This window comes from Seriola aureovittata, chromosome 4, assembly GCF_021018895.1.
Source record: "Seriola aureovittata isolate HTS-2021-v1 ecotype China chromosome 4, ASM2101889v1, whole genome shotgun sequence".
Classification (NCBI taxonomy): Eukaryota; Metazoa; Chordata; class Actinopteri; order Carangiformes; family Carangidae; genus Seriola; species Seriola aureovittata.
In genome coordinates this window covers 16,388,496-16,407,453 of record NC_079367.1, presented here as the reverse complement: position 1 = coordinate 16,407,453, position 18,958 = coordinate 16,388,496, and the positions used below count along the sequence as shown (strand labels likewise).

The 18,958-nt window shown below is 40.8% G+C and overlaps 1 protein-coding gene and 1 long non-coding RNA gene across 5 annotated transcripts in view; one reads left to right on the top strand and one right to left on the bottom strand.

Annotated features, from left to right (window-relative positions):
• sik2b (salt-inducible kinase 2b) overlaps positions 1-18,958 on the bottom strand; it is a 61,324-nt gene that overhangs the window by 8,490 nt on the left and 33,876 nt on the right. For all 4 annotated transcript variants that reach the window (XM_056374808.1, XM_056374810.1, XM_056374809.1 and 1 more), the window contains exons 4-11: positions 15,767-15,928; positions 8,457-8,581; positions 7,875-7,998; positions 4,357-4,583; positions 3,126-3,278; positions 2,494-2,652; positions 503-734; positions 91-384 (exon numbers count right to left, since the gene is read on the bottom strand). In XM_056374808.1, the coding sequence (XP_056230783.1) occupies positions 91-384; positions 503-734; positions 2,494-2,652; positions 3,126-3,278; positions 4,357-4,583; positions 7,875-7,998; positions 8,457-8,581; positions 15,767-15,928 (1,476 nt within the window). The remainder of the gene's footprint in view (positions 1-90; positions 385-502; positions 735-2,493; positions 2,653-3,125; positions 3,279-4,356; positions 4,584-7,874; positions 7,999-8,456; positions 8,582-15,766; positions 15,929-18,958) is intronic.
• Positions 4,596-15,717, top strand: LOC130168169 (uncharacterized). The gene is made up of 5 exons (XR_008827393.1): positions 4,596-6,097; positions 6,432-6,612; positions 8,427-8,604; positions 11,969-12,034; positions 12,653-15,717. It is a non-coding gene; the product is annotated as an uncharacterized LOC130168169 (long non-coding RNA).

Genomic DNA, 18,958 nt, shown 5'->3' with positions numbered 1-18,958 from the left:
GAGTTAAAAGTAAATTCGAGAGCTGGTCCAAAAAGGAGAATGACTGCATATGGAATTAAGAAAAGACTAATTAACACTAGTGGTTCTTACCTTGGGTGAGGGAGGTATCAGAGGCACGGCGTCCTTCTCTGAAGCTGATTGGGGAGCGGTTGTGTGTCTCCCTGTGCTGGGAAGTCAGGGCAGCCATTGCGGGGTTGGTGGGGCGAGCGCTCAAGAAAGGCGTAGGAGTGATGCCGGGGGCAGAGCTGTTCGCTGATACCACTTCACTGAGAGAGGGGGGATCCTCCAGCAGACCAAGGTCGCTGTGCATGGAGCCCATGTCATAGCCGATATCTGAGTCCACGCTACCCATGGAGGGGTTGTGGCCTAGAGTGAATAATTTACCTAGGGGACAAAATTTTCTTTATACATTCAAGAAAGTGATCCAGAAAACAGCTTCATTTCAGCACTGGATGCATGTGACAGACTCTTAAAGTGTGTGTTTGATCAGGTGACATCATACCTTGGTTTGAAGGCCCTGGCTGGTTGGTGACTTCAGAGAGGGTGTGTCTCCTCTGGCCAAACCGAGCCGTCTGATAGGCAGAGAGCAGGTGGGGCGGATCATCCTCTGTGTCAGGCTCCTCAGTCTCAATGCCCTCATCGATCGACGTCTCCATCATGTTGCTAGGCGATGAGGTGGAGGACTTGCGGAGGACAGTGGGGGGAGGTAGGGGATCCAGCAGGCAGCCATTCACCTAGATGGGGGGGGGACAATAACTTTACATTCAGTATTGACTTTGCCCAGAAGAAAACAGCTCCACACTGAAGCAAGCAGAAGAAAGCAGGACACTTTTCACATTGGGACAATCAAAAATGAAAGTTGTTAGTCACATCAGGCATCTTAAAACCGTTAGACCACTTTGATACAATAAGGCGACCACCATACTGAGAATGAAAGCTCCGTTAGTTACTCTCCTCCCTCTGTTTTCCCTCCACTCACCACAGTTGGTCTGTGTGTTTGTTACAGCATGCGGGCCTGCCTGTGTGTTGGTGTAGAGGTGGAGGGTGGGGATAAAGGAATGCAGGGCCAGGAAGCGAGCTTTGACTGAAAGTGCTGTGTGACTGACACACACACACAGAGACATAAAATCACACACATTCACACACACAAAGATCATCTGCATGAGTTGCTGCAGTAACCGGAAAGCCTGGTGTTGGTCTAGAAAGAGCAACTTTGCCCAGTTCCCCATCTGCTTTCTGTAGTGTGCTGGGATAGGAATGCTGTTACTCAACCAAAACACACACACACACACACACACACACACACACACACACACACACACACACACACACACACACACACACACACACACACACACACACACACACACACACACACACACACACACACACACACACACACACACACACACACACAGAGGACAGGAGGGGGAAAATGACATTGAGAAATAGGCGATGAAAAGGGGTGGGGTCATGAGGGGAGACAGAAGTTCAGGGATGAAGAAGAGGCAAGAGAGAGGAAGCTGAATGGAAAAAGGAAAAAGGCAAAAGAACAGGAGAAGGAAAAAAAAATCCAAAAGCTAAAAAAGAAAAGATGAGCTGTTGGCTGATGGGTAGGAAGTCACGGTGGCGAGATCGCTGGAGCAGCGCAGCAGCTTCCTGTCCATGTGTGTTCACTCAGCTCCGCATTAGGTCACATCATCATCACAGGACCGCTTACATAACCATGCTCCATTCATGCAGATAACACGCACTCTGTCTGTGCTCTGTTCTGCTTACCACAGACACACACACAAAAACGTACACATCACTCTTTAATGAAGACAGAAGAGGGGGTGGGGATAGAAAAGAATTCTTGAAGAATGATAGTGCATTTATGTGAATGTGCGTGTGTGCATTTAGTCCTGCAGGTGTGTGAGGCCATCAACTCAGACCACTGGTGTCTGTGTTCTGTAATAGTCGGTCAGCTCAACCACAGGCCTGGAGGAAAAGGTTGCTGGTTGGCACAAATAAACAGAGAAAGAGGGCGAACACTCTGTGTGTGTGTGTGTGTGTGTCTCCAGGAGCCATGCAGGACAGGCAGCTGTCCTGTCTGATGTGTGCTGGCTGAGTGCTTACATAAGAGAACAAGTTAGCTGCACTCTGGCAGGTTGACGGAGCAAGCCAACGCTTGAAACCTCAAAGGAGTCTGGTGGACACGCACGCACACACATACGCGCGCACACAAGCACGCACGCATACATACACATGGGTGCGCACAAGCATTTCTGATTCACAGTGAGTGGGTATGCTTTATCAAAGTGAATCACTGTCAAGCTTAGTGGGATCATTTTTCAGGACATACTTGTGCAAGCTGATAATAACCGTAATAACTACAACTTCCATAACTGGAAGGCCAGATGTGAGTGAGCTGTCATATGAGGACGACCACAAAAACAAAAAGACATCTTTGTCCCCAAAGCCTCAACCTGTTTTTACTGGTATTGGACCTACTTTGGGCGTGTTGATGTCCTCCACCATGAAATTCTGCTCCAGAGGACATGCAGTTTGGGGGAAGGTGAAAGCATCAGAGGAGGCTTGGGGCACAGCTGGGGAGCGCAACAGACGAACACCCTGCGGGAGTAAACCCACCTGGGCTGAACCACTGGTCGACTGCAGAAAGGGACAAAAACAGAGACTGTGAGACTCTTTGACATTACATCAAAAAACCCTCTCCAATTCATAGCCAATACTTAACAACATCCTTGATAATGATACAATTATGACAAAATTGAGCTGCAGTGAATTTGACTTTGTAATCCAAACAAGACAAGAAAGACAGATCCTAGATTGTGAGGAAAATGAAAGAGAAATTGACAAACGTCAGTAAGAAGAGACAGTGGGCAAAGAAAAGAAATAATGAATTATGGAGCTGAGGGAGACGCACGAAGATCAAGGCTGGGCGGAAAAGACTGCAAGAGAGTAGGTGAAGACAGAACCTGGCTGGACAAATAAATGAATGTCTGTCCGTTTGTTTGTTCCTAGGTGCAGGTGTGAATAATGGAACTTTGATCAGGGAGGCGTGGATGATAATCTCTGCATACATTATTCAGAACCCCCTCCTCGCCCAGACGTCCTGCAGTTACCTTGACGACAGTCTGTTCGGCGATGGTGCTGGGCCGTCGCTGGCGGGCGTCGAGCCTCTGTTCGACAGGGAAGCTGCAGCGATGGGCCTTGAGCCGTTCCACCAGCAGGTAGTAGATAGCAGCAAAGTGGTTGTAGCTTTTGTTCTGCAGAGACTAGAGGATGGCATACAACATAAATGGCGGTGTCTGTAATTGAAGTTATTACTGAAGCACACCTTCAATTTTGGATGACTTGACCGCGACAGCTCTTAAGATATGATGAGATAATTCTTTAATTATCCCTGTGTGAAATTGGGTTACTGCAGCAGCTTCAGAACAGAGAACAGATTAAAAATACAACTGGTAGGGCACAGAGAGTGCAGACCTCTGCCAAGGCGAATGTCAAAAACCCGACTTCAGAGAAAAAAAAATCAACTTCATGATAAATGATCTGGATCTGCCCCAAAATTTATTGGGTACTTCCCTTGCCCATTCCTTTAAAGTTTGGTGCAAAAAGGTTTGATACCTTTTGCATAAAGTTTCTTTCAATCATTCAAATATTGACAAATAACAGTAAGGAGACCTACAGTGCGAACTGCATTTCCCATGTGTGCACTATTGGATGTCGTTATAAGCCGTCTGATTTACATGCAGTAAAAGTCGGCCAATAATAGGTATAGATATATTATGATGTTCAGGTATAACAAAAATTATGTTCCTATTCTACCTTTTATCTATACCTTGCAGTTATGAACAAAATGCCCTCAAAGAACTTCTGTCAATGTATGTGGATTATCATTGCTGCCTCTAACTAGCTAGTAACTAAAACTGTCAAATAAATGTAGTGATGTAGATGTAAAGTGGCATTAAATACATACTCAAGTAAAGTACAAGTACCTCAAAATTGTACGTCAGTACCTGAGGAAAAGTTATTATCCCCCACTGGCTGTTCATGTTAGCAGACAATTATTTTCTCAAGGGTGAGATTAAGGCACAAGGGAGGCCCCATGTCTGGGTTTGCCTAGGGCCCCTGCATTACTAAATCCACCCCTACTTCCACAAGAATGAGAACATGATTCCACATGTTTTTATCCTTCTTGTATCTGTATGTTGCTCTATTACACTGCTGGACATACATATTCTACATAAGCAGAATAATGCATATTCACTGTGACCATCTGAAGTCTGAAGCTTTAACCTTTAAAGCACTCCCCTTCTTATCCCTGTTGAATAAATAATGCAAAGTCCTCACCTCTATAGTCTTGTGCTGGTCGATGCCAAGGCTGTGCATCAGGCGAAGGACCTGTTCGCTGTACTCTCCCACGCCCACCTCGCCCTCAGCAGACAGGAGCTGTTGGTACAGGACAGGCCTCTGTACTGGAACATCCAGAGCCATCCACTTGTGCTCCTTGATCTGGGCCACAGACAGACGCTTTGACGGATCCAGGACCAACATCCTGCGGATCAGGTGCTCACAGTCTGCAAGGGATGAAAAGGAAAAACATAGACGTGGTAAGAACATTTTTATAGCCTTTCATATTTTAGATCATCCCTTTCTAAAAAGGAAGAGGTTGTGTTTGATAACACAAGGCATGTCTTGCATTAGCTATGATGAAGCAAATTAAGCTACAAACCATCAAGTCCTCATCAATGTAGCCCAGAGGTAGTGGGGCTGAAATAACACTTAGGAGCTTAAAATCTGCTCAATTCTTTTCTTAGTTTCTTCTGCCGTCACTTTCTGAGCAACGTGTCTACACTCTTTTCTACTTTCCTCCCTTCCTAATGAGAGCTCCTCACCTCTTGTTAGTGGCTAGATGAGTTTGACGTCAGACACAGCTGGATTCTTAACAGGATTACAGTTCCCCTGGCTGTGCCGCTTTGGCCTACCTACACCCCTACTGCCTGCACCGCATTCCTGCCTGCCACACGGCATCTTTACCCATATACCCTGCTGATACAGTCTTAAAGTAAAACAGGTGTGTTTTCAAAAAATAAGCTCTGCAGTTGCTCATTATTTTCTTTAATGCTGTCTTTACTGGAATATGTTTCTCAAATTAATGATCTGTACCTTGCATTGAGTGAAAAGTCAACTTGTCTTTTTCAAAAATCTCAAAACAAAACACGATTCAAGTGCTGTGCTTAGGTGATTAATGTTCTGTTTTTGAAACACATTTTAAGTCTAATAATCATAATGTCTTTCTTCCAATTTTCACGCAGTAGAGGCAGAGCTTCCCAGTCATAAGTGACACTTCACAGATCATTCATTTTTGGTAAATTTGACTAAAATTTGAACAATTTTGGAGTGTTCAAAGAGCCAAAGTTAATTTTTTAACACACATTAGCAACCTCCTGCAGGTCACCTTCTCTCCTGTTCTATCACTGTCCATAGATATCCTGTCTTCAGTCACAGCTTTAGGAGAGAGCCCAAGGACCTGGCTGCCAACATTAACTCCCTGCTGCACATTCTTCCCAGCACTGCTGATCTACTAACGTCTACTTACATCACGTTTTTCTACCTTGTGCCTGGCAGTTCAGCCAACTAAATTTTTTCCCCCATAATGAGCATAACCAGTGTGCCCTTCAATCCCCTTTTAAACCATGCTGTGGTATCATAACAGCTTGTGCAGCTGCAACCTGCTTCAAATCCAATACAATACATTACACTACAATTTGTTTGACCCAGAAGTTACTCAGGCTCTGTGTTGCTACAGCCGTGTTTATAGCAACAGTTGAAGCAGAGCACATTTTTCAAAGCTACTAACCACCAGGGAAGGCTGGACTATGTAAAGGGGCCGACACCGCATAAGCGTCTAGCTGGCCGGCTGGCTGATTGATTGGCACACTGTTCTTAGCCATTACATTACACCACCATGACTCAACCACAGAACCATCCCAGTTAACACTTGCAATGTCCCAGTGGTGTAGAGTTGCACCAAGTCCCTCAGTGAAGGAGACCAGCACTCTGTTGCGAAAAGTTGAAGAGCAGAGAGCAGGTACTGAGGCTTTATGTTTATTGTCTATTTTATTATTTATCTATCAGACAGAGGAACTTAAAAATAACAGACTATAACCAATATATAAAAATGCTGCTGTGAACATAACATTAAGAAACACAAATTGCAATTCAAAGCTGTCAAACATTAGGGGATTTCACATCAAGCTCCTAGTTTTGTTCCAGTGTGGACTGTGATTGGTCAAACTGATTTGTCAACAGTAAACTGTTTTGCAAATAAATTGATCATTCAAGTAATTTTCTAAAGCAAGCACTCCAGAGTTTTCTCTGTTTCATATCATTGTTAATTGCCTATCTTTGGGACTGTCTAACAGAGCAAGAGATCTGAGGACATCACCTGGAGGACCAACAATGACGCTGTGTACAAGAGGGGCATTTCCTAATTTCTTAGGAAGCTTAGATCTAACAATATATGTAGGAAGATGCTGGAGATCTTCTACCATCTACTGTGCTGTGCTGCGTTGCACTTTACAACAGCCCACCTCTATGTGACAGGTGAACAGAATGCTGCACTACCATCTGTACATACTGTCTATATTATACTTTTATTGCATTTATTATACACTGTTATTTTGCGCACTTCTAATTGAGCTCCAGTCTCTCTTAAATTGCACACCATCCTGCTGTTTCTGATATTGTATCAGTTAATCAATATAATGCTGGTTTAGGCTATTCTGTACTACCATCTACCAGGCCTGTGCAATGCGCAACATCATGGGAGACATAAAACAACATCTACCGTAGTCATTAGTCAGTAAGTTGGGAGAGGACCACAACATTCAGAGTTTACTGTGCGGTGCTAGGCTGTGCTGTTAACCACAGCGCCAGTGAGAGGAACGAGTAGATGAGATGGACTGTTTCTGGATGAAGAAATCGGCACACTCTGTTCTCCTTGTTCAGGGAACAGGGACTGGACTGGGGGTGGGGAGGCGGGTTTGAGTGTCAGTCTGGCCAAGGAGCTGACAGTACACTCCTACATTCCCCTTATGTCTTAATTGTTTCAAGGTCCTGAACAGGAAAAAAAAAAAGAAATCTCACCACACCCCCTGTGGAGAAAGTGCTACAGACTTGCAGATGGGATACAGAGAAACAAGACAAGAGAAACAGACAGGGCCACAGACGGACAGGAAGATGTCTCACAGACAGAGCATGAGTCAGACAGACATACGAGCAGACAGACAGGCAGAGTCTCCTCAGAGAGACAGTCAGGCAACCTGCTGGAAGGCCTCACTGGCTCTTCCCCAGGTTACATAAACAGCTCCAGCTCTAGACTTAATCTGTTGCCAGCTAGCTAGCACAGCCGCTAACAGCAGGACTGCTTTGAGACAGTTAGCCAACCTGACTCACTCTGCAGCATGCAGGCATGCACATACACACTGACACATTACAGAGGACATTAGCAGAGTGTCTCTTACTGTATCCCCTTCAAATGAGTGTAATGCTCTCTCGTTAATGAAATGACCCCCTGACTGGTTACAGCCACAAGAGAGTCTGCCAGTGATCATGCAAGAGTACGGTGACTTAAATAGGAAAGTGTGATCTATTAATCTGAGCAGCACTGTCCCTCACAGGAATTTTCATGCCATTTTTGTCTCAGTTTGACTACATACTGATAAAAAAGACTGGGAGGTGTCTCACAAATGCACTGCATGTGTGTACATTTTCAGGAATGTGAGGTACTGATGAGTGGGAGTTGGCACAGACACCTCTTATTTTCTGTCCAATATCCCAGAGAGAATGAGCTTGTCTCCTCTTACCTTCCGTCATGAAGTAGGGGATGCGAAACCTTCCCTCTAGGACTCTCTGTCTGAGAACAGGCAGAGTGGGCCCGTCGAAGGGCAATGCGCCACACACCAGTACGTACAGCACCACCCCCATACTCTGTGAACATGGAAAGATGCACACACATAGATCAAGGTCAGGGCAATCAGTAAACCGATCAATCAATCAGATGTGTCCGGATGTAAATAAGGCTAAGATTATTGTTTGCATTCACAGACTTGCATACTGTACACACAAAAGCCAGTCCTTCACACAAACACAAAAAATGAATTGCAATATACAACAGGCAATAAACTGCTTTTGGGAAATCACACTCCACATCCCTACAGCACCACATGACAGGAACAAAATGTGCTGAGTTCATATTAAATATATATAGATACATATTTGATATTCGAAACTTATTGTTTCAGCTGATGGTAAGTCCTGCACAAAAATATCTCAAAGAAATAGATGTACAGTCTGTGATATGTATTCAATGCATATATCACTATGTTTAATTGAATATTAAATATAATGTGGCACAGTTATCTTCAGTATGCAACCAGTCGTCTTACCCAGATGTCAAGCTGCGGGCCCTCATACTGCTGTCCCTCAAAAACCTCTGGAGCAGCATAAGGCGGGCTGCCGCACCATGTGGCCAGAGGCTCCCCAGGCTGGAAGAAATTCCCAAATCCAAAATCTACATAACACAGAACACCAGAGGTAAGTGGGTGAGTGGGAGAAAAGGTGAAGATCATTTCAAACATTAAAGTTGAAACTGTAAAGGCCCTTCCAAAATTGGACAACTGACCACAAGGTGTTTACAGCAGTTTATGTAAAAAGCCAACCTCTAACTGTAAGTATTTCTTGTGACTGCAAAAAAAGGGAAGCGGTTACGGTTACAGTATTGCTGTGGTGATGTGCATGCTCAAGTGGTCAAACCGTATGGAGGAAATATGCAGAACAAGAGAGGAGAGTAATGCCTTGTGATTGAGAGTTTTTAAGTGTCTCCATGGGGTCCGCAGGTTTTGCATAACGTTATATGTGATCCACATATTTTTGCGTTGAGGAAATGGGCCTTTGCATGAGGTAACCTCCCCTGGAGACTGACACGAGGTCATCAGTGCTGTGCTCTGATTGGTTGATGTGTAGAGTGACTCTGATTTTAAACCTTCAGAGGAGTAAAACAGAGGAGTCTAACTTACACTTGCACAGATACACACAGAGAGAAGTTCACGTCTGCCTTTCATTAAACTCCAACTAAAAGCTGTAGTAATATCTGCCAAATCACAGTCAGTCAACTTGTGTGCCTGCAATCACTCAGCCAACCCCTTTTTTCTATTAGTTTGTATCATTCTCATCCCACCTCCGTCTTTCCTAAATGTTCTCCAGTAAATGATCCTTTGTCTCCTGTCCTGGTTTGGTTTTACAAGACTTGCGTTGCTACTAGCGCTTACTTCTCATGCTGAGATGATCGTTCCATTAATTCATCAGCAGAAAGTTAATCAGTGATTATTCACATAACAGATTAATAATTTTAAATCAAGAAAAATCTTTAACATTTGCTGGTTATAGCTTCTCAGATAAGATGATTTGATGACGAATAATAGAAAATAATTCAAGGTCAATTTAGGTCATTATCAGTGGGACCCTGTGATGGTGTCATGGGACCCGACAGCAACAGAAGCAGACAATCAGGCTCACTTAACCCTCCACCCCCACCCTTTTTCCATAATTCAAAACAGTTACATAAACAGAAAAATGTATTGCAAAACAAATAAATAACACTGATAAAAAAAAAAAATCTGGCTTACATAATGGGGCTAGAGGTGATGTGGGTTCATACACACAGTGAGCAGTGTGAGAGCAAGAGAGACCGAATGTGTAACCAATTCCTTTTCCTTTGCTCTGTAACTGTAACTACTGTCATAGTGGCGCGCCCAGCCCCACACACACACATACATACATACAAAATATCTCACATTGTGTAGAGCAGCATTTAATTTATATAGTCTATAAAATGCAAGAAAGTAGTGAAAGCATTATTTCCTGGAGCAAAATACATAAGTCCAAAACCCAAAAATATTCTGTTTACAAAGACATGAAGCAGAAAAGCAGCAAATATTCACATTGAAAAGACTGGAGGTGACAAATAATTGGAAAATCATTAAATAAAAATAATTTAATTAAATGAGTCTTTAACTATCAAAATGTTTGACAGTTTTCTGTCTGTTAACTGATTGTTTCATCGACGAATTGTTTAGGGTGTGATGGTGTCTGAGGCCTAATGATTAAGAGGTCTACCATATAACGTCACTGCAATGCCCATTTGTTGCATGACATTGCCGATCCATCTCTCCTCTAAAGGAAATTCTAGTTCACTGTTCACATGTTGGACTCAGGTTTGAAAGATTAGAGCAGTGAACACGTCAACTGAAAAGAAAATAGAAGGTTTGACATTGTGTGTGAGCATGTACTCAGTCTTTTAATTACTGCAGTGCAGGTAACGGCAGGTGTGGAGGGTAAAGCAGTACGCCACAGTAAAGTTTATTACAAGTATGTTTACTGTCTGATGCTGCTGTGAAGGTGAGATGTGAGAGGCAGAGCAGAGCGGAGCAGTGCAGTCGGTTTATCGTCAGAAGCTGTGACCCAATTCATGGAGCTGAATACTGAGCAGACTGGTTGACGTCAAAAGCTCCAGCACGCTGCAGGCTACTAACAGCACTCACAGCTCAACAGGAAGGGCGGGGTGGGGAACGAGTGTGTGTCGCACACAACAGTATTAGCATAATATTAGCCTAAACATGTCACACTGGAATATACTCCTGCTAACAAAACTGTGTTTGTGTGCGTGTTGATGTGACGAGTGTATGAGAGAAGAGGACAGCATCCAGCAGTCAAAACTGTATTGTTCCTAATAACAGGGTATGAGCATTGATACAGTTAATGGTTGCAGCCAAGGATGCACTGCACTACGCTGGATACACTCCTCCTTTCTCTTCTCGTGCCTTTTCATCTCTTCTCTTCGCTCACACTTGTTATCACCTAAAACCTTTTTCTCTTTTGTTGTTGTTCTGCTTGTATACTTCAGGCTTCTGAAACCTCAGCACAGCAGCACCTTCCACTGCTCTTTGACCGCCCCTGGCCACTCTTGGCTGCCCGAATCAAATTCAAGTCACTAATGCTTGCCTACAGAATGACTTCTGCATCTGCACCCATCTACTTGAACTTAATCATAGAGGCTTATGGCTCCTTCTCAGCCACTGCATTCCTCCAAGGAACGTCATCTGGCATTGCCATTCCTACACACACAAGGCAATCTCAGTCCAGAGTGTTCTCGTCTGTGGTTCCCCGACCAAAGGGGGACGAGCTACCAAATGCTATCAGAGCAGTGGTATCCCTCTCTATCTTCAAGAATCTCTTGACGAGTCATCTCTTCCAAGAGCACCTCCTCTCCTAACACACATAACCTACACTTACTGTGCATTTCTTTACCTGATCTCCTTGCACTTTGTCTTATTGAACAGATTTAGTACTTACTGCCTACTTCAAAGCCTGCTACTATATTGAACCTTGAATGTTATCACTCACTTGTAAGTTGCTTTTGATAAAAGCGTCTCCCAAATGAGTAAATGTAAATGTATTCCTGTATAACAGATGCTACCAAGACATTTCGTTGACTTCACGGCTCTTCTCCACTTGAGCTTTTGTTGCACTAAGTTTATAGTTATCACATGTCACATATGTCCACAGTGGCAGCTGTTCAATCAAAGTTTAACAGTCTCACATTAACTGAGAACCTCAACCTGGTACGATTGATTTCACTTGAAACAGTTTCCACTGCAGTCTTATATCTAATAGATGGTAGATTTGGTTAGAAAACTTACTCAAAGTGGGAAATACAGTAAATATCATGGTATATGTGACTGTATAAAACTGTTTAAGGTACTGAAAACTCATATTCCTACCACGATGGGGTCCCACATGAACATACAAATTTATGCCAAATTTAAACAGTTCTTGTTATTTCATAGAAACCGATTTCTACATTACATATGTTTTTGTCTGTTCTGTTCTCTTCTGACAGGTTTGCTCCGTTGATGTCATGTGCGTCTGAGCATCAAACACGATTTATCAACAGAATGTGATCACTGTAAGTGAATTGTTTTGTCACTGTCAATCAAATCTAATCACTTAACAGAGCAGATTAGCTGAGTTTTATACAATACCTAAATAGGGTTTTTTCACCCAATTTTTTTTCACTTTTTGTTGTTGATTATTTAAATATGAACCTTTAATGTACCAGGGAAATCTTGAAGAATTGACACCAAACCTCTTAGGGACTTTAAAAATCATGTGATATGATCAAAAGCTCCAGAACAGCTGCTAAATGGGCCTTGAGGAGAACTACTGTTTGCAAGGTCAAAAATGGACTTCGATGCTCAATGGGAATGCTTCATTAACGGTAATTACAAAAAGTGAACACCTGACATATCAAGGTCCTTCATCAGACTGTTGTAAAAATCTTGTAAATCAAATACAGCCTGCTCACAGTCCTGCTCACTGACTTGAAACATAGATCACAATGATCCAATATATAGTATTACAGAACTAAACTGCTGGGGGATTTCCATGACGCACTGAGCGCACTCTCTCTCTCTCTCTATCCATTTATACTGTACTACTTCATGTCACTATCTTTGTATTTTTTCTCTCCCTTAGTTTGTGCTTCTCCTCTCTGTGTCTCTCTCTCTCTGTCCTCATTCTGCAGGTATTTGTTTTTGGAGCAGCAGGATCCAGATCTGCCACTACAACACTCATTATCATCATTGTGTATACTACTGTCCATGGTCTCTCTCTCTCTCTCACTCTCTCTCTTTCTCCTCCCTCAACCCCTCTTTCTGCTCTCGAACCCAACCAGTCAAGGCAGACGGCCTCTCACCATGAACCTGGTTCTGTTGGAGGTTTCTTCCTTTTCGCCAAATGTTCGCTCCTTGTAGGAACTGTTGGGTTTCTCTCTATAACAAAAAAGGTCTTGACCTTACCCTGTAAAGTGCTGTGAGATAATGTATATTGTGATTTGGCACAGTTGAATTTAATTGAATATAATCAGAGATAATAAAGGAATAGCTGCTAGGAAAAAGTCTCCGTCTACTTTCATTTCATGGTATACTGTATGTAATATATGTCATATTGTACAACCACAGTGTTTTCCTTTTGTTTCTTTAAAGAACAATCCATGTGTATAGATGTAAAAGTAGTTAGAAACTGTTTCTCCACCAACTCTACTTGATCTGGAGATTGTTTGTACTCACTACATTGTTTAATTGAGCATGAAACACCTTTCAAGTTTGGCGAATTTCCAATGGCATCACTGTGTTGATGGCTTCAACCTTGAAAAATTCAAATATAGTTAATGAAGCTATAAATGCCTGGTGACGGTTTCATGATATGAGACAACTTACAACATATCAGATATTGTTTTTGAAAGTGGTTCTCCTAGGTTCTCTTGGTCACATAGGTTGCCCTCCTCGCTTCCACTGATCCAGCAACTTGCTTTTGTTTTTGTTATTTCTCCTCTGCAATTTCCATTCCCTTCAATCTGTCAACTTGAACGTAAAGAGGCTGTTTGAAGTGAAAACATGAAGGGCACCCCCTGCTGCTGCTGTTCCCCTCTCCGCTGCAGCCACCATGAGCATGACCTTTCTTTGACTGACCACTGCCTGGTTAAGCTTCATACAGACTGACCAGTGGTGGCCTTTAAAAAGCAGGGAGGCATAACTGGATTGCAGAAAAACCCCTGAAGCATAGGTACTCTGTCTGCCCATGCATATTCAGACTAGTGCTGCAACGAGAAACAGAAAACTAATTGTAAATTTTAATAATCAACTGTTCATCAATCAAAAATGACCAAATATTCATTGGTGCTATTCAAGTTCACAAATGTGAGAATTTCCTGCTTTTACTTGTTAAATATCATTGTAAACTGAATATCTTTGGATTTTGGACTCTTTGTCAACAAGGCTGAGTTAATAATATATGAAACATTTAAAATAAATATACCAAAAAGTGTCAAACGCAACATTAAAATAAGATAAAATATGGGAAGCATAACAGGAATATAATTTTAAATAAAGTTGAATGGAATTAAAATATTCAAACGATTAAATAAAAGCAAGGATATAGACTTTTTTTTTTTTTTTAAAAAGCAAGATGAAAAAGGTGATAAGATGATTTTTTCTAGAAAAAAAAGGAGATGTGAGTCAATGGGCCTAGACAAAACAACTACCAAAATACCTGAACAGTCCAATCCATTTCTTGTTGTTAGTTACAGTCCTATCCAATTTGCATTTAAAGTCTAAAAATAATCAACAGATGAATGAAAATGAAAATAACTATTAGATGAAGCTCTAGATGCAGATTAGCCCTGCATGAACACAGACAGACATGGAAATCTTTACTCCTCTTGGTTGAATGGATGACTGCTCTAAACTGACATCAATGTGACTAATGCAGTTGGAAAATTTGAAGTCGGGACCTTCTTTCTCACGTACAGTATGAATCTGACATGTTTTCTTCATGTACCATTTACTAAACATGTCAGAGAACATAATGGGTAAAAGAGGTACAAAATGTACTTTGCTGCTGATGTTCTCCCTAGAGAAGTTTTCTCTAATCATAAGCCAGGTAATGTTCTGTTCATTGTTTTTCTGCTTCAAATCTAATCTGCCGTGCGGACAATCGGCTGTGAGTCAGACATGTTTGTGAAAATTACTGCTGGGGTAATAACATCTCCAGGTTATCATCTTGGACCCTTCTGAGAAACAGTGGACAGGATGATGCGAGCAATGATGCAGGCGGAACATTCGGTTCTCTATCAGTTATTGTACAGTTCTGTCTAATTTGCCCTCATCTGATTTTAGCTCTTAGAACAAATAAATGAAGGTTAACTGGGGTGAGCATCTGTCAGTTTCCCTCCATGAAGTAACATTTATCAGACCAATAAACAATGATTTTATTTCGTCTATTTGAAGGTCATGATGTGAAGTCCTTTGAGAACAAGAGGGCATTTTCCCTGAAGCACACAAACTCAATGTTTCTGGTATCCATTCACACCTTTATTTTTAGCCATCCTCAAGTGATCAGCTCACCTTAGATGTATTTCGGTATCAGCTCTGAATAAAGCCTAAGATAAACCTTGGCCTTTTTCAGAGCATTGCCACAGCTGCAGCTCTGCCACCCTGCTATGCACTGGTCCTCATTATTCTTCCTTCATCCTCTCATCTGTTACTCTGTCTCCCAAATAGCCAATGCATTTTTTCACCTCCCCTCCTCCTCCAATTAAACCCAAACTCTTTCCTTCCACTCCCTCCCAGCCTCCCCCTTCTCCACTCTTGGACACAGCAGTAGGGTGATATTCTCACTAGCCAGCTCTAAATGCCAGTTGCTTAATAATCACACTTTGAAGCTTGTACTACAGACCTCCAGCTTACTCTCAAATCTCTGCCTCTGGGTCTGTTCCTCTTTTTGTCCTTTATCTTTAATGTTTCCACCTCAAAATTAAAGCAAGGGGTCACTGGGGAGGGATTTTTTATCTCCTCTGATCATCAGTTTTGAAAAGGTGGCACAATCCTTTCCTCTAGCTTGAGATTTTTAGATGTCCGTCATGGCATCTTTCAGCCAACAGCTATCTCGCAAGCAACCTCAGACCACTTCTCAACATTGTGCAAATGGCCTGGGCAGGCGGTTAAGACATTTCAGAACTACACCAGCAAAGAGATCATGACAGGCAATGGATCAAAACTAGATCATTCCATGCAGACATCCAGTATTTCTCATCCATCAGAGAGCCAATGGGCCGTCCTGTACTTTGCCATTATGGTACCTGCGATCTTGATGTTCATATGGCCATCCAGCAGCAGATTCTCTGCCTTCAGGTCCCTGTGGACGATGTTGCGGTTGTGACAATACTCCACCGCTGACAGGATCTGCCAGAACTTCCTCCTGGCCTCCAGCTCACTGAGACGGCCATGCTTTGCCAGGTAGTCTACATCCAGAGAGAGAGATACACAGAGTGCAAAGAGATGATTTGTCATGACTTACATTACATGGCTCGACACTTTCAAACACAGTATAAAGAATAATTTTGTGCAATTGAAAAGAATGTATGTATGGAGATTTTTCATTCCACTGAGTGTTGGTGGTTGTGTTGAAAGGATAATTTACTTTTGATAAGGTGCAGGTCTGGAGTCAATTGTAGCTTACAGCTGCTCTACTTTACAGCATGCTAAGGAAAATGATTCAATGAGAGATGAATGATATAATTCTTCTTTGGAAGCCCCTGCACTAATCCTACATGTGCACGTTTAATTAGGCAATGGTTGACAGTGAAGTGAGCACTGTGTTGTCATAACTGGAGGAGGAAAGGGGAGGACCAGATTTCTGAGAACTGGTGTTCTGCTACACGATGTCCACATTAGTAAAAGTTGGAACAGGGTGCAAGCTGGGGGAGGTTCATGGGAGATTTAATGGTGATACGTTGTTTGTCAGTGTATGATTGCCGTGCACACACAAACATACAAACACACTTGACAATCAGTGGGACAGATGCTGATGTAAATATGAACTACAGTTCTTGCCCAATGAGTAAGAAAAACATCTGATTTATCTGTTTATCCACTGAGCACAGGCAGAGTTTGTGGTTGTTTAAAAAGACACATGAAACCAAAGCCTATGCTGTCTCTCGGGGGGCTAAGTCATAAATTTCAGTCTTCACTGACCTTTCTCTCATTGTTTGCTTTCAGAACACCCTTATTGTTTTTCGAACCTTTCACACTCAGTGTTCACCAAGGACATAGGTAGGACATACAAATGCAACAACAAAAATGTTATAAAAACGTCATAGTATAGAAAGGCATACAAATGTCATAAAACGTCATATATACTTTACTATATATATTACGACGTTTTTATGCCTTACTATACTATGACGTTTTTTGACACTTTTTTGCATTACTATACCATGACGTTTTTATGACATTTTTAAGCCTTACTATAATATGACGTTTTGACAATTTTATGCCTCACTATACTATGACTTTTTATGCCTTAATATATTATGACGTTTTATGCCATACTATACTATGATGTTTTCATGAAATTTTTATGCATAATTATATTATTTCACCTCATGCCTTGTAATACTATGACGTTATTATGACATTTGTTGTGTTTTTGACATTTCATGCCATACTATACTATGTTGTTTTTTGGCATTTTTCTTCCATACTATTTTTTGCTGTTTCTTGGCATTTTATGCCCTACTATACTATCTTGCTTGATACCTGACCATACTATGACGTTTTTATGACCTTTTATGATTTAATATGCTATGTTGTATGTTTGACGTTTTTTGCCATTGTTATGCCGTAATATACTATGATGTTTTTTGACATTGTTATGCCTTACTATACTATGATGTTTTTATGACATTTTTATGCCATACTATACTATGATGTTGTTATGCCTTAATGTACTATGACGTTGTATGCCATACTATACTATGACGTTTTAATGAAATTTTTATGCTTAATTATATTATTTCATCTCGTGCCTTATAATACTATGACGTTATTATGACATTTTATGCCTTAATATACTATGTTGTGTTTTTGACATTTTATGCCATACTATACTATGTCGTTTTCGGCATTTTTTTTCCATAAAACCTTTTTCCGTTTCTTGGCCTTTAATGCCTTAACATACTTTCATGTTTGATTCCTGACCATACTATGATGTATTTATAACCTTTTATGATTTAATATACTATGTTGTATTTTTAACATTTTTTGCCATAATATACTATGACGTTTTTTGACATTGTTATACCATACTATACTTTGATGTTTTTCGACACTTTCATGCCTTACTATACTATGACGTTTTATGCCATACTATACTATGATTCTTTTATGACATTTTTATGCCATACTATACTATGATGTTTTTATGCCTTTCTATACTATGACGTTTTTTGACATTGTTACGCCATACTATACTATGATGTTTTTTTGCCTTACTATAATATGACGTTTTGACACTTTTATGCCTCATTATACTTTGACTTTTTATGCCTTGCAATACTATGACGTTTTTATGACATTTTATGCTTTAATATACTATGTTGTGTTTTTGACATTTTATGCCATACTATACTATGCCGTTTTTTGGCATTTTTCTGTCATAAATTTTTTTTCTGTTTCTTGGCATTTTATGCCTGACTATACTATCTCATTTGATGCCGGACCATACAATGACGTTTTTATGACCTTTCATGCCTTAATATACTATGATGTATTTTTTACCTTTTTTTTCCATACTAAACTATGATGTTTTTTTGGCATTTTTATGCCTAATTATATTATTTCACCTCATGCCTTGCCATACTATGACGTTTTTATGACATTTTATGCCTTAATATACTATGTTGTGTTTTTGACATTTTATGCCATACTATACTATGCCGTTTTTTGGCATTTTTCTTCCATAAAACTTTTTTCCGTTTCTTGGTCTTTAATGCCTTAACATACTTTCACGTTTGAGTCCTGACCATACTATGATGTTTTTATAAACTTTTATGATTTAATATACTAGGTTGTATTTTTAACATTTTTTGCCATACTATACTATGCCGTTTTTTGGCATTTTTCTGCTATAACATTTTTTGCTGTTTCTTTACATTTTATGCCTTACTATACTATCTTGTTTGATGCCGGACCATACAATGACGTTTTTATGACCTTTCATGCCTTAATATACTATGATTTATTTTTTTACCTTTTTTTCCATACTATACTATGATGTTTTTTTGGCATTTCTATGCTTAATTATATTATTTCATCTCATGCCTTGATGTTTTTATGACATTTTATGCCATACTATGATGTTGTTATGCCTTACTATACTATGACGTTTTTATGACATTTTCATGCCATACTATACTATGACATTTTTATGCCATACTATACTATGATGTTTTTATGACATTTTTATGCCATACTATACTATGATGTTTTTA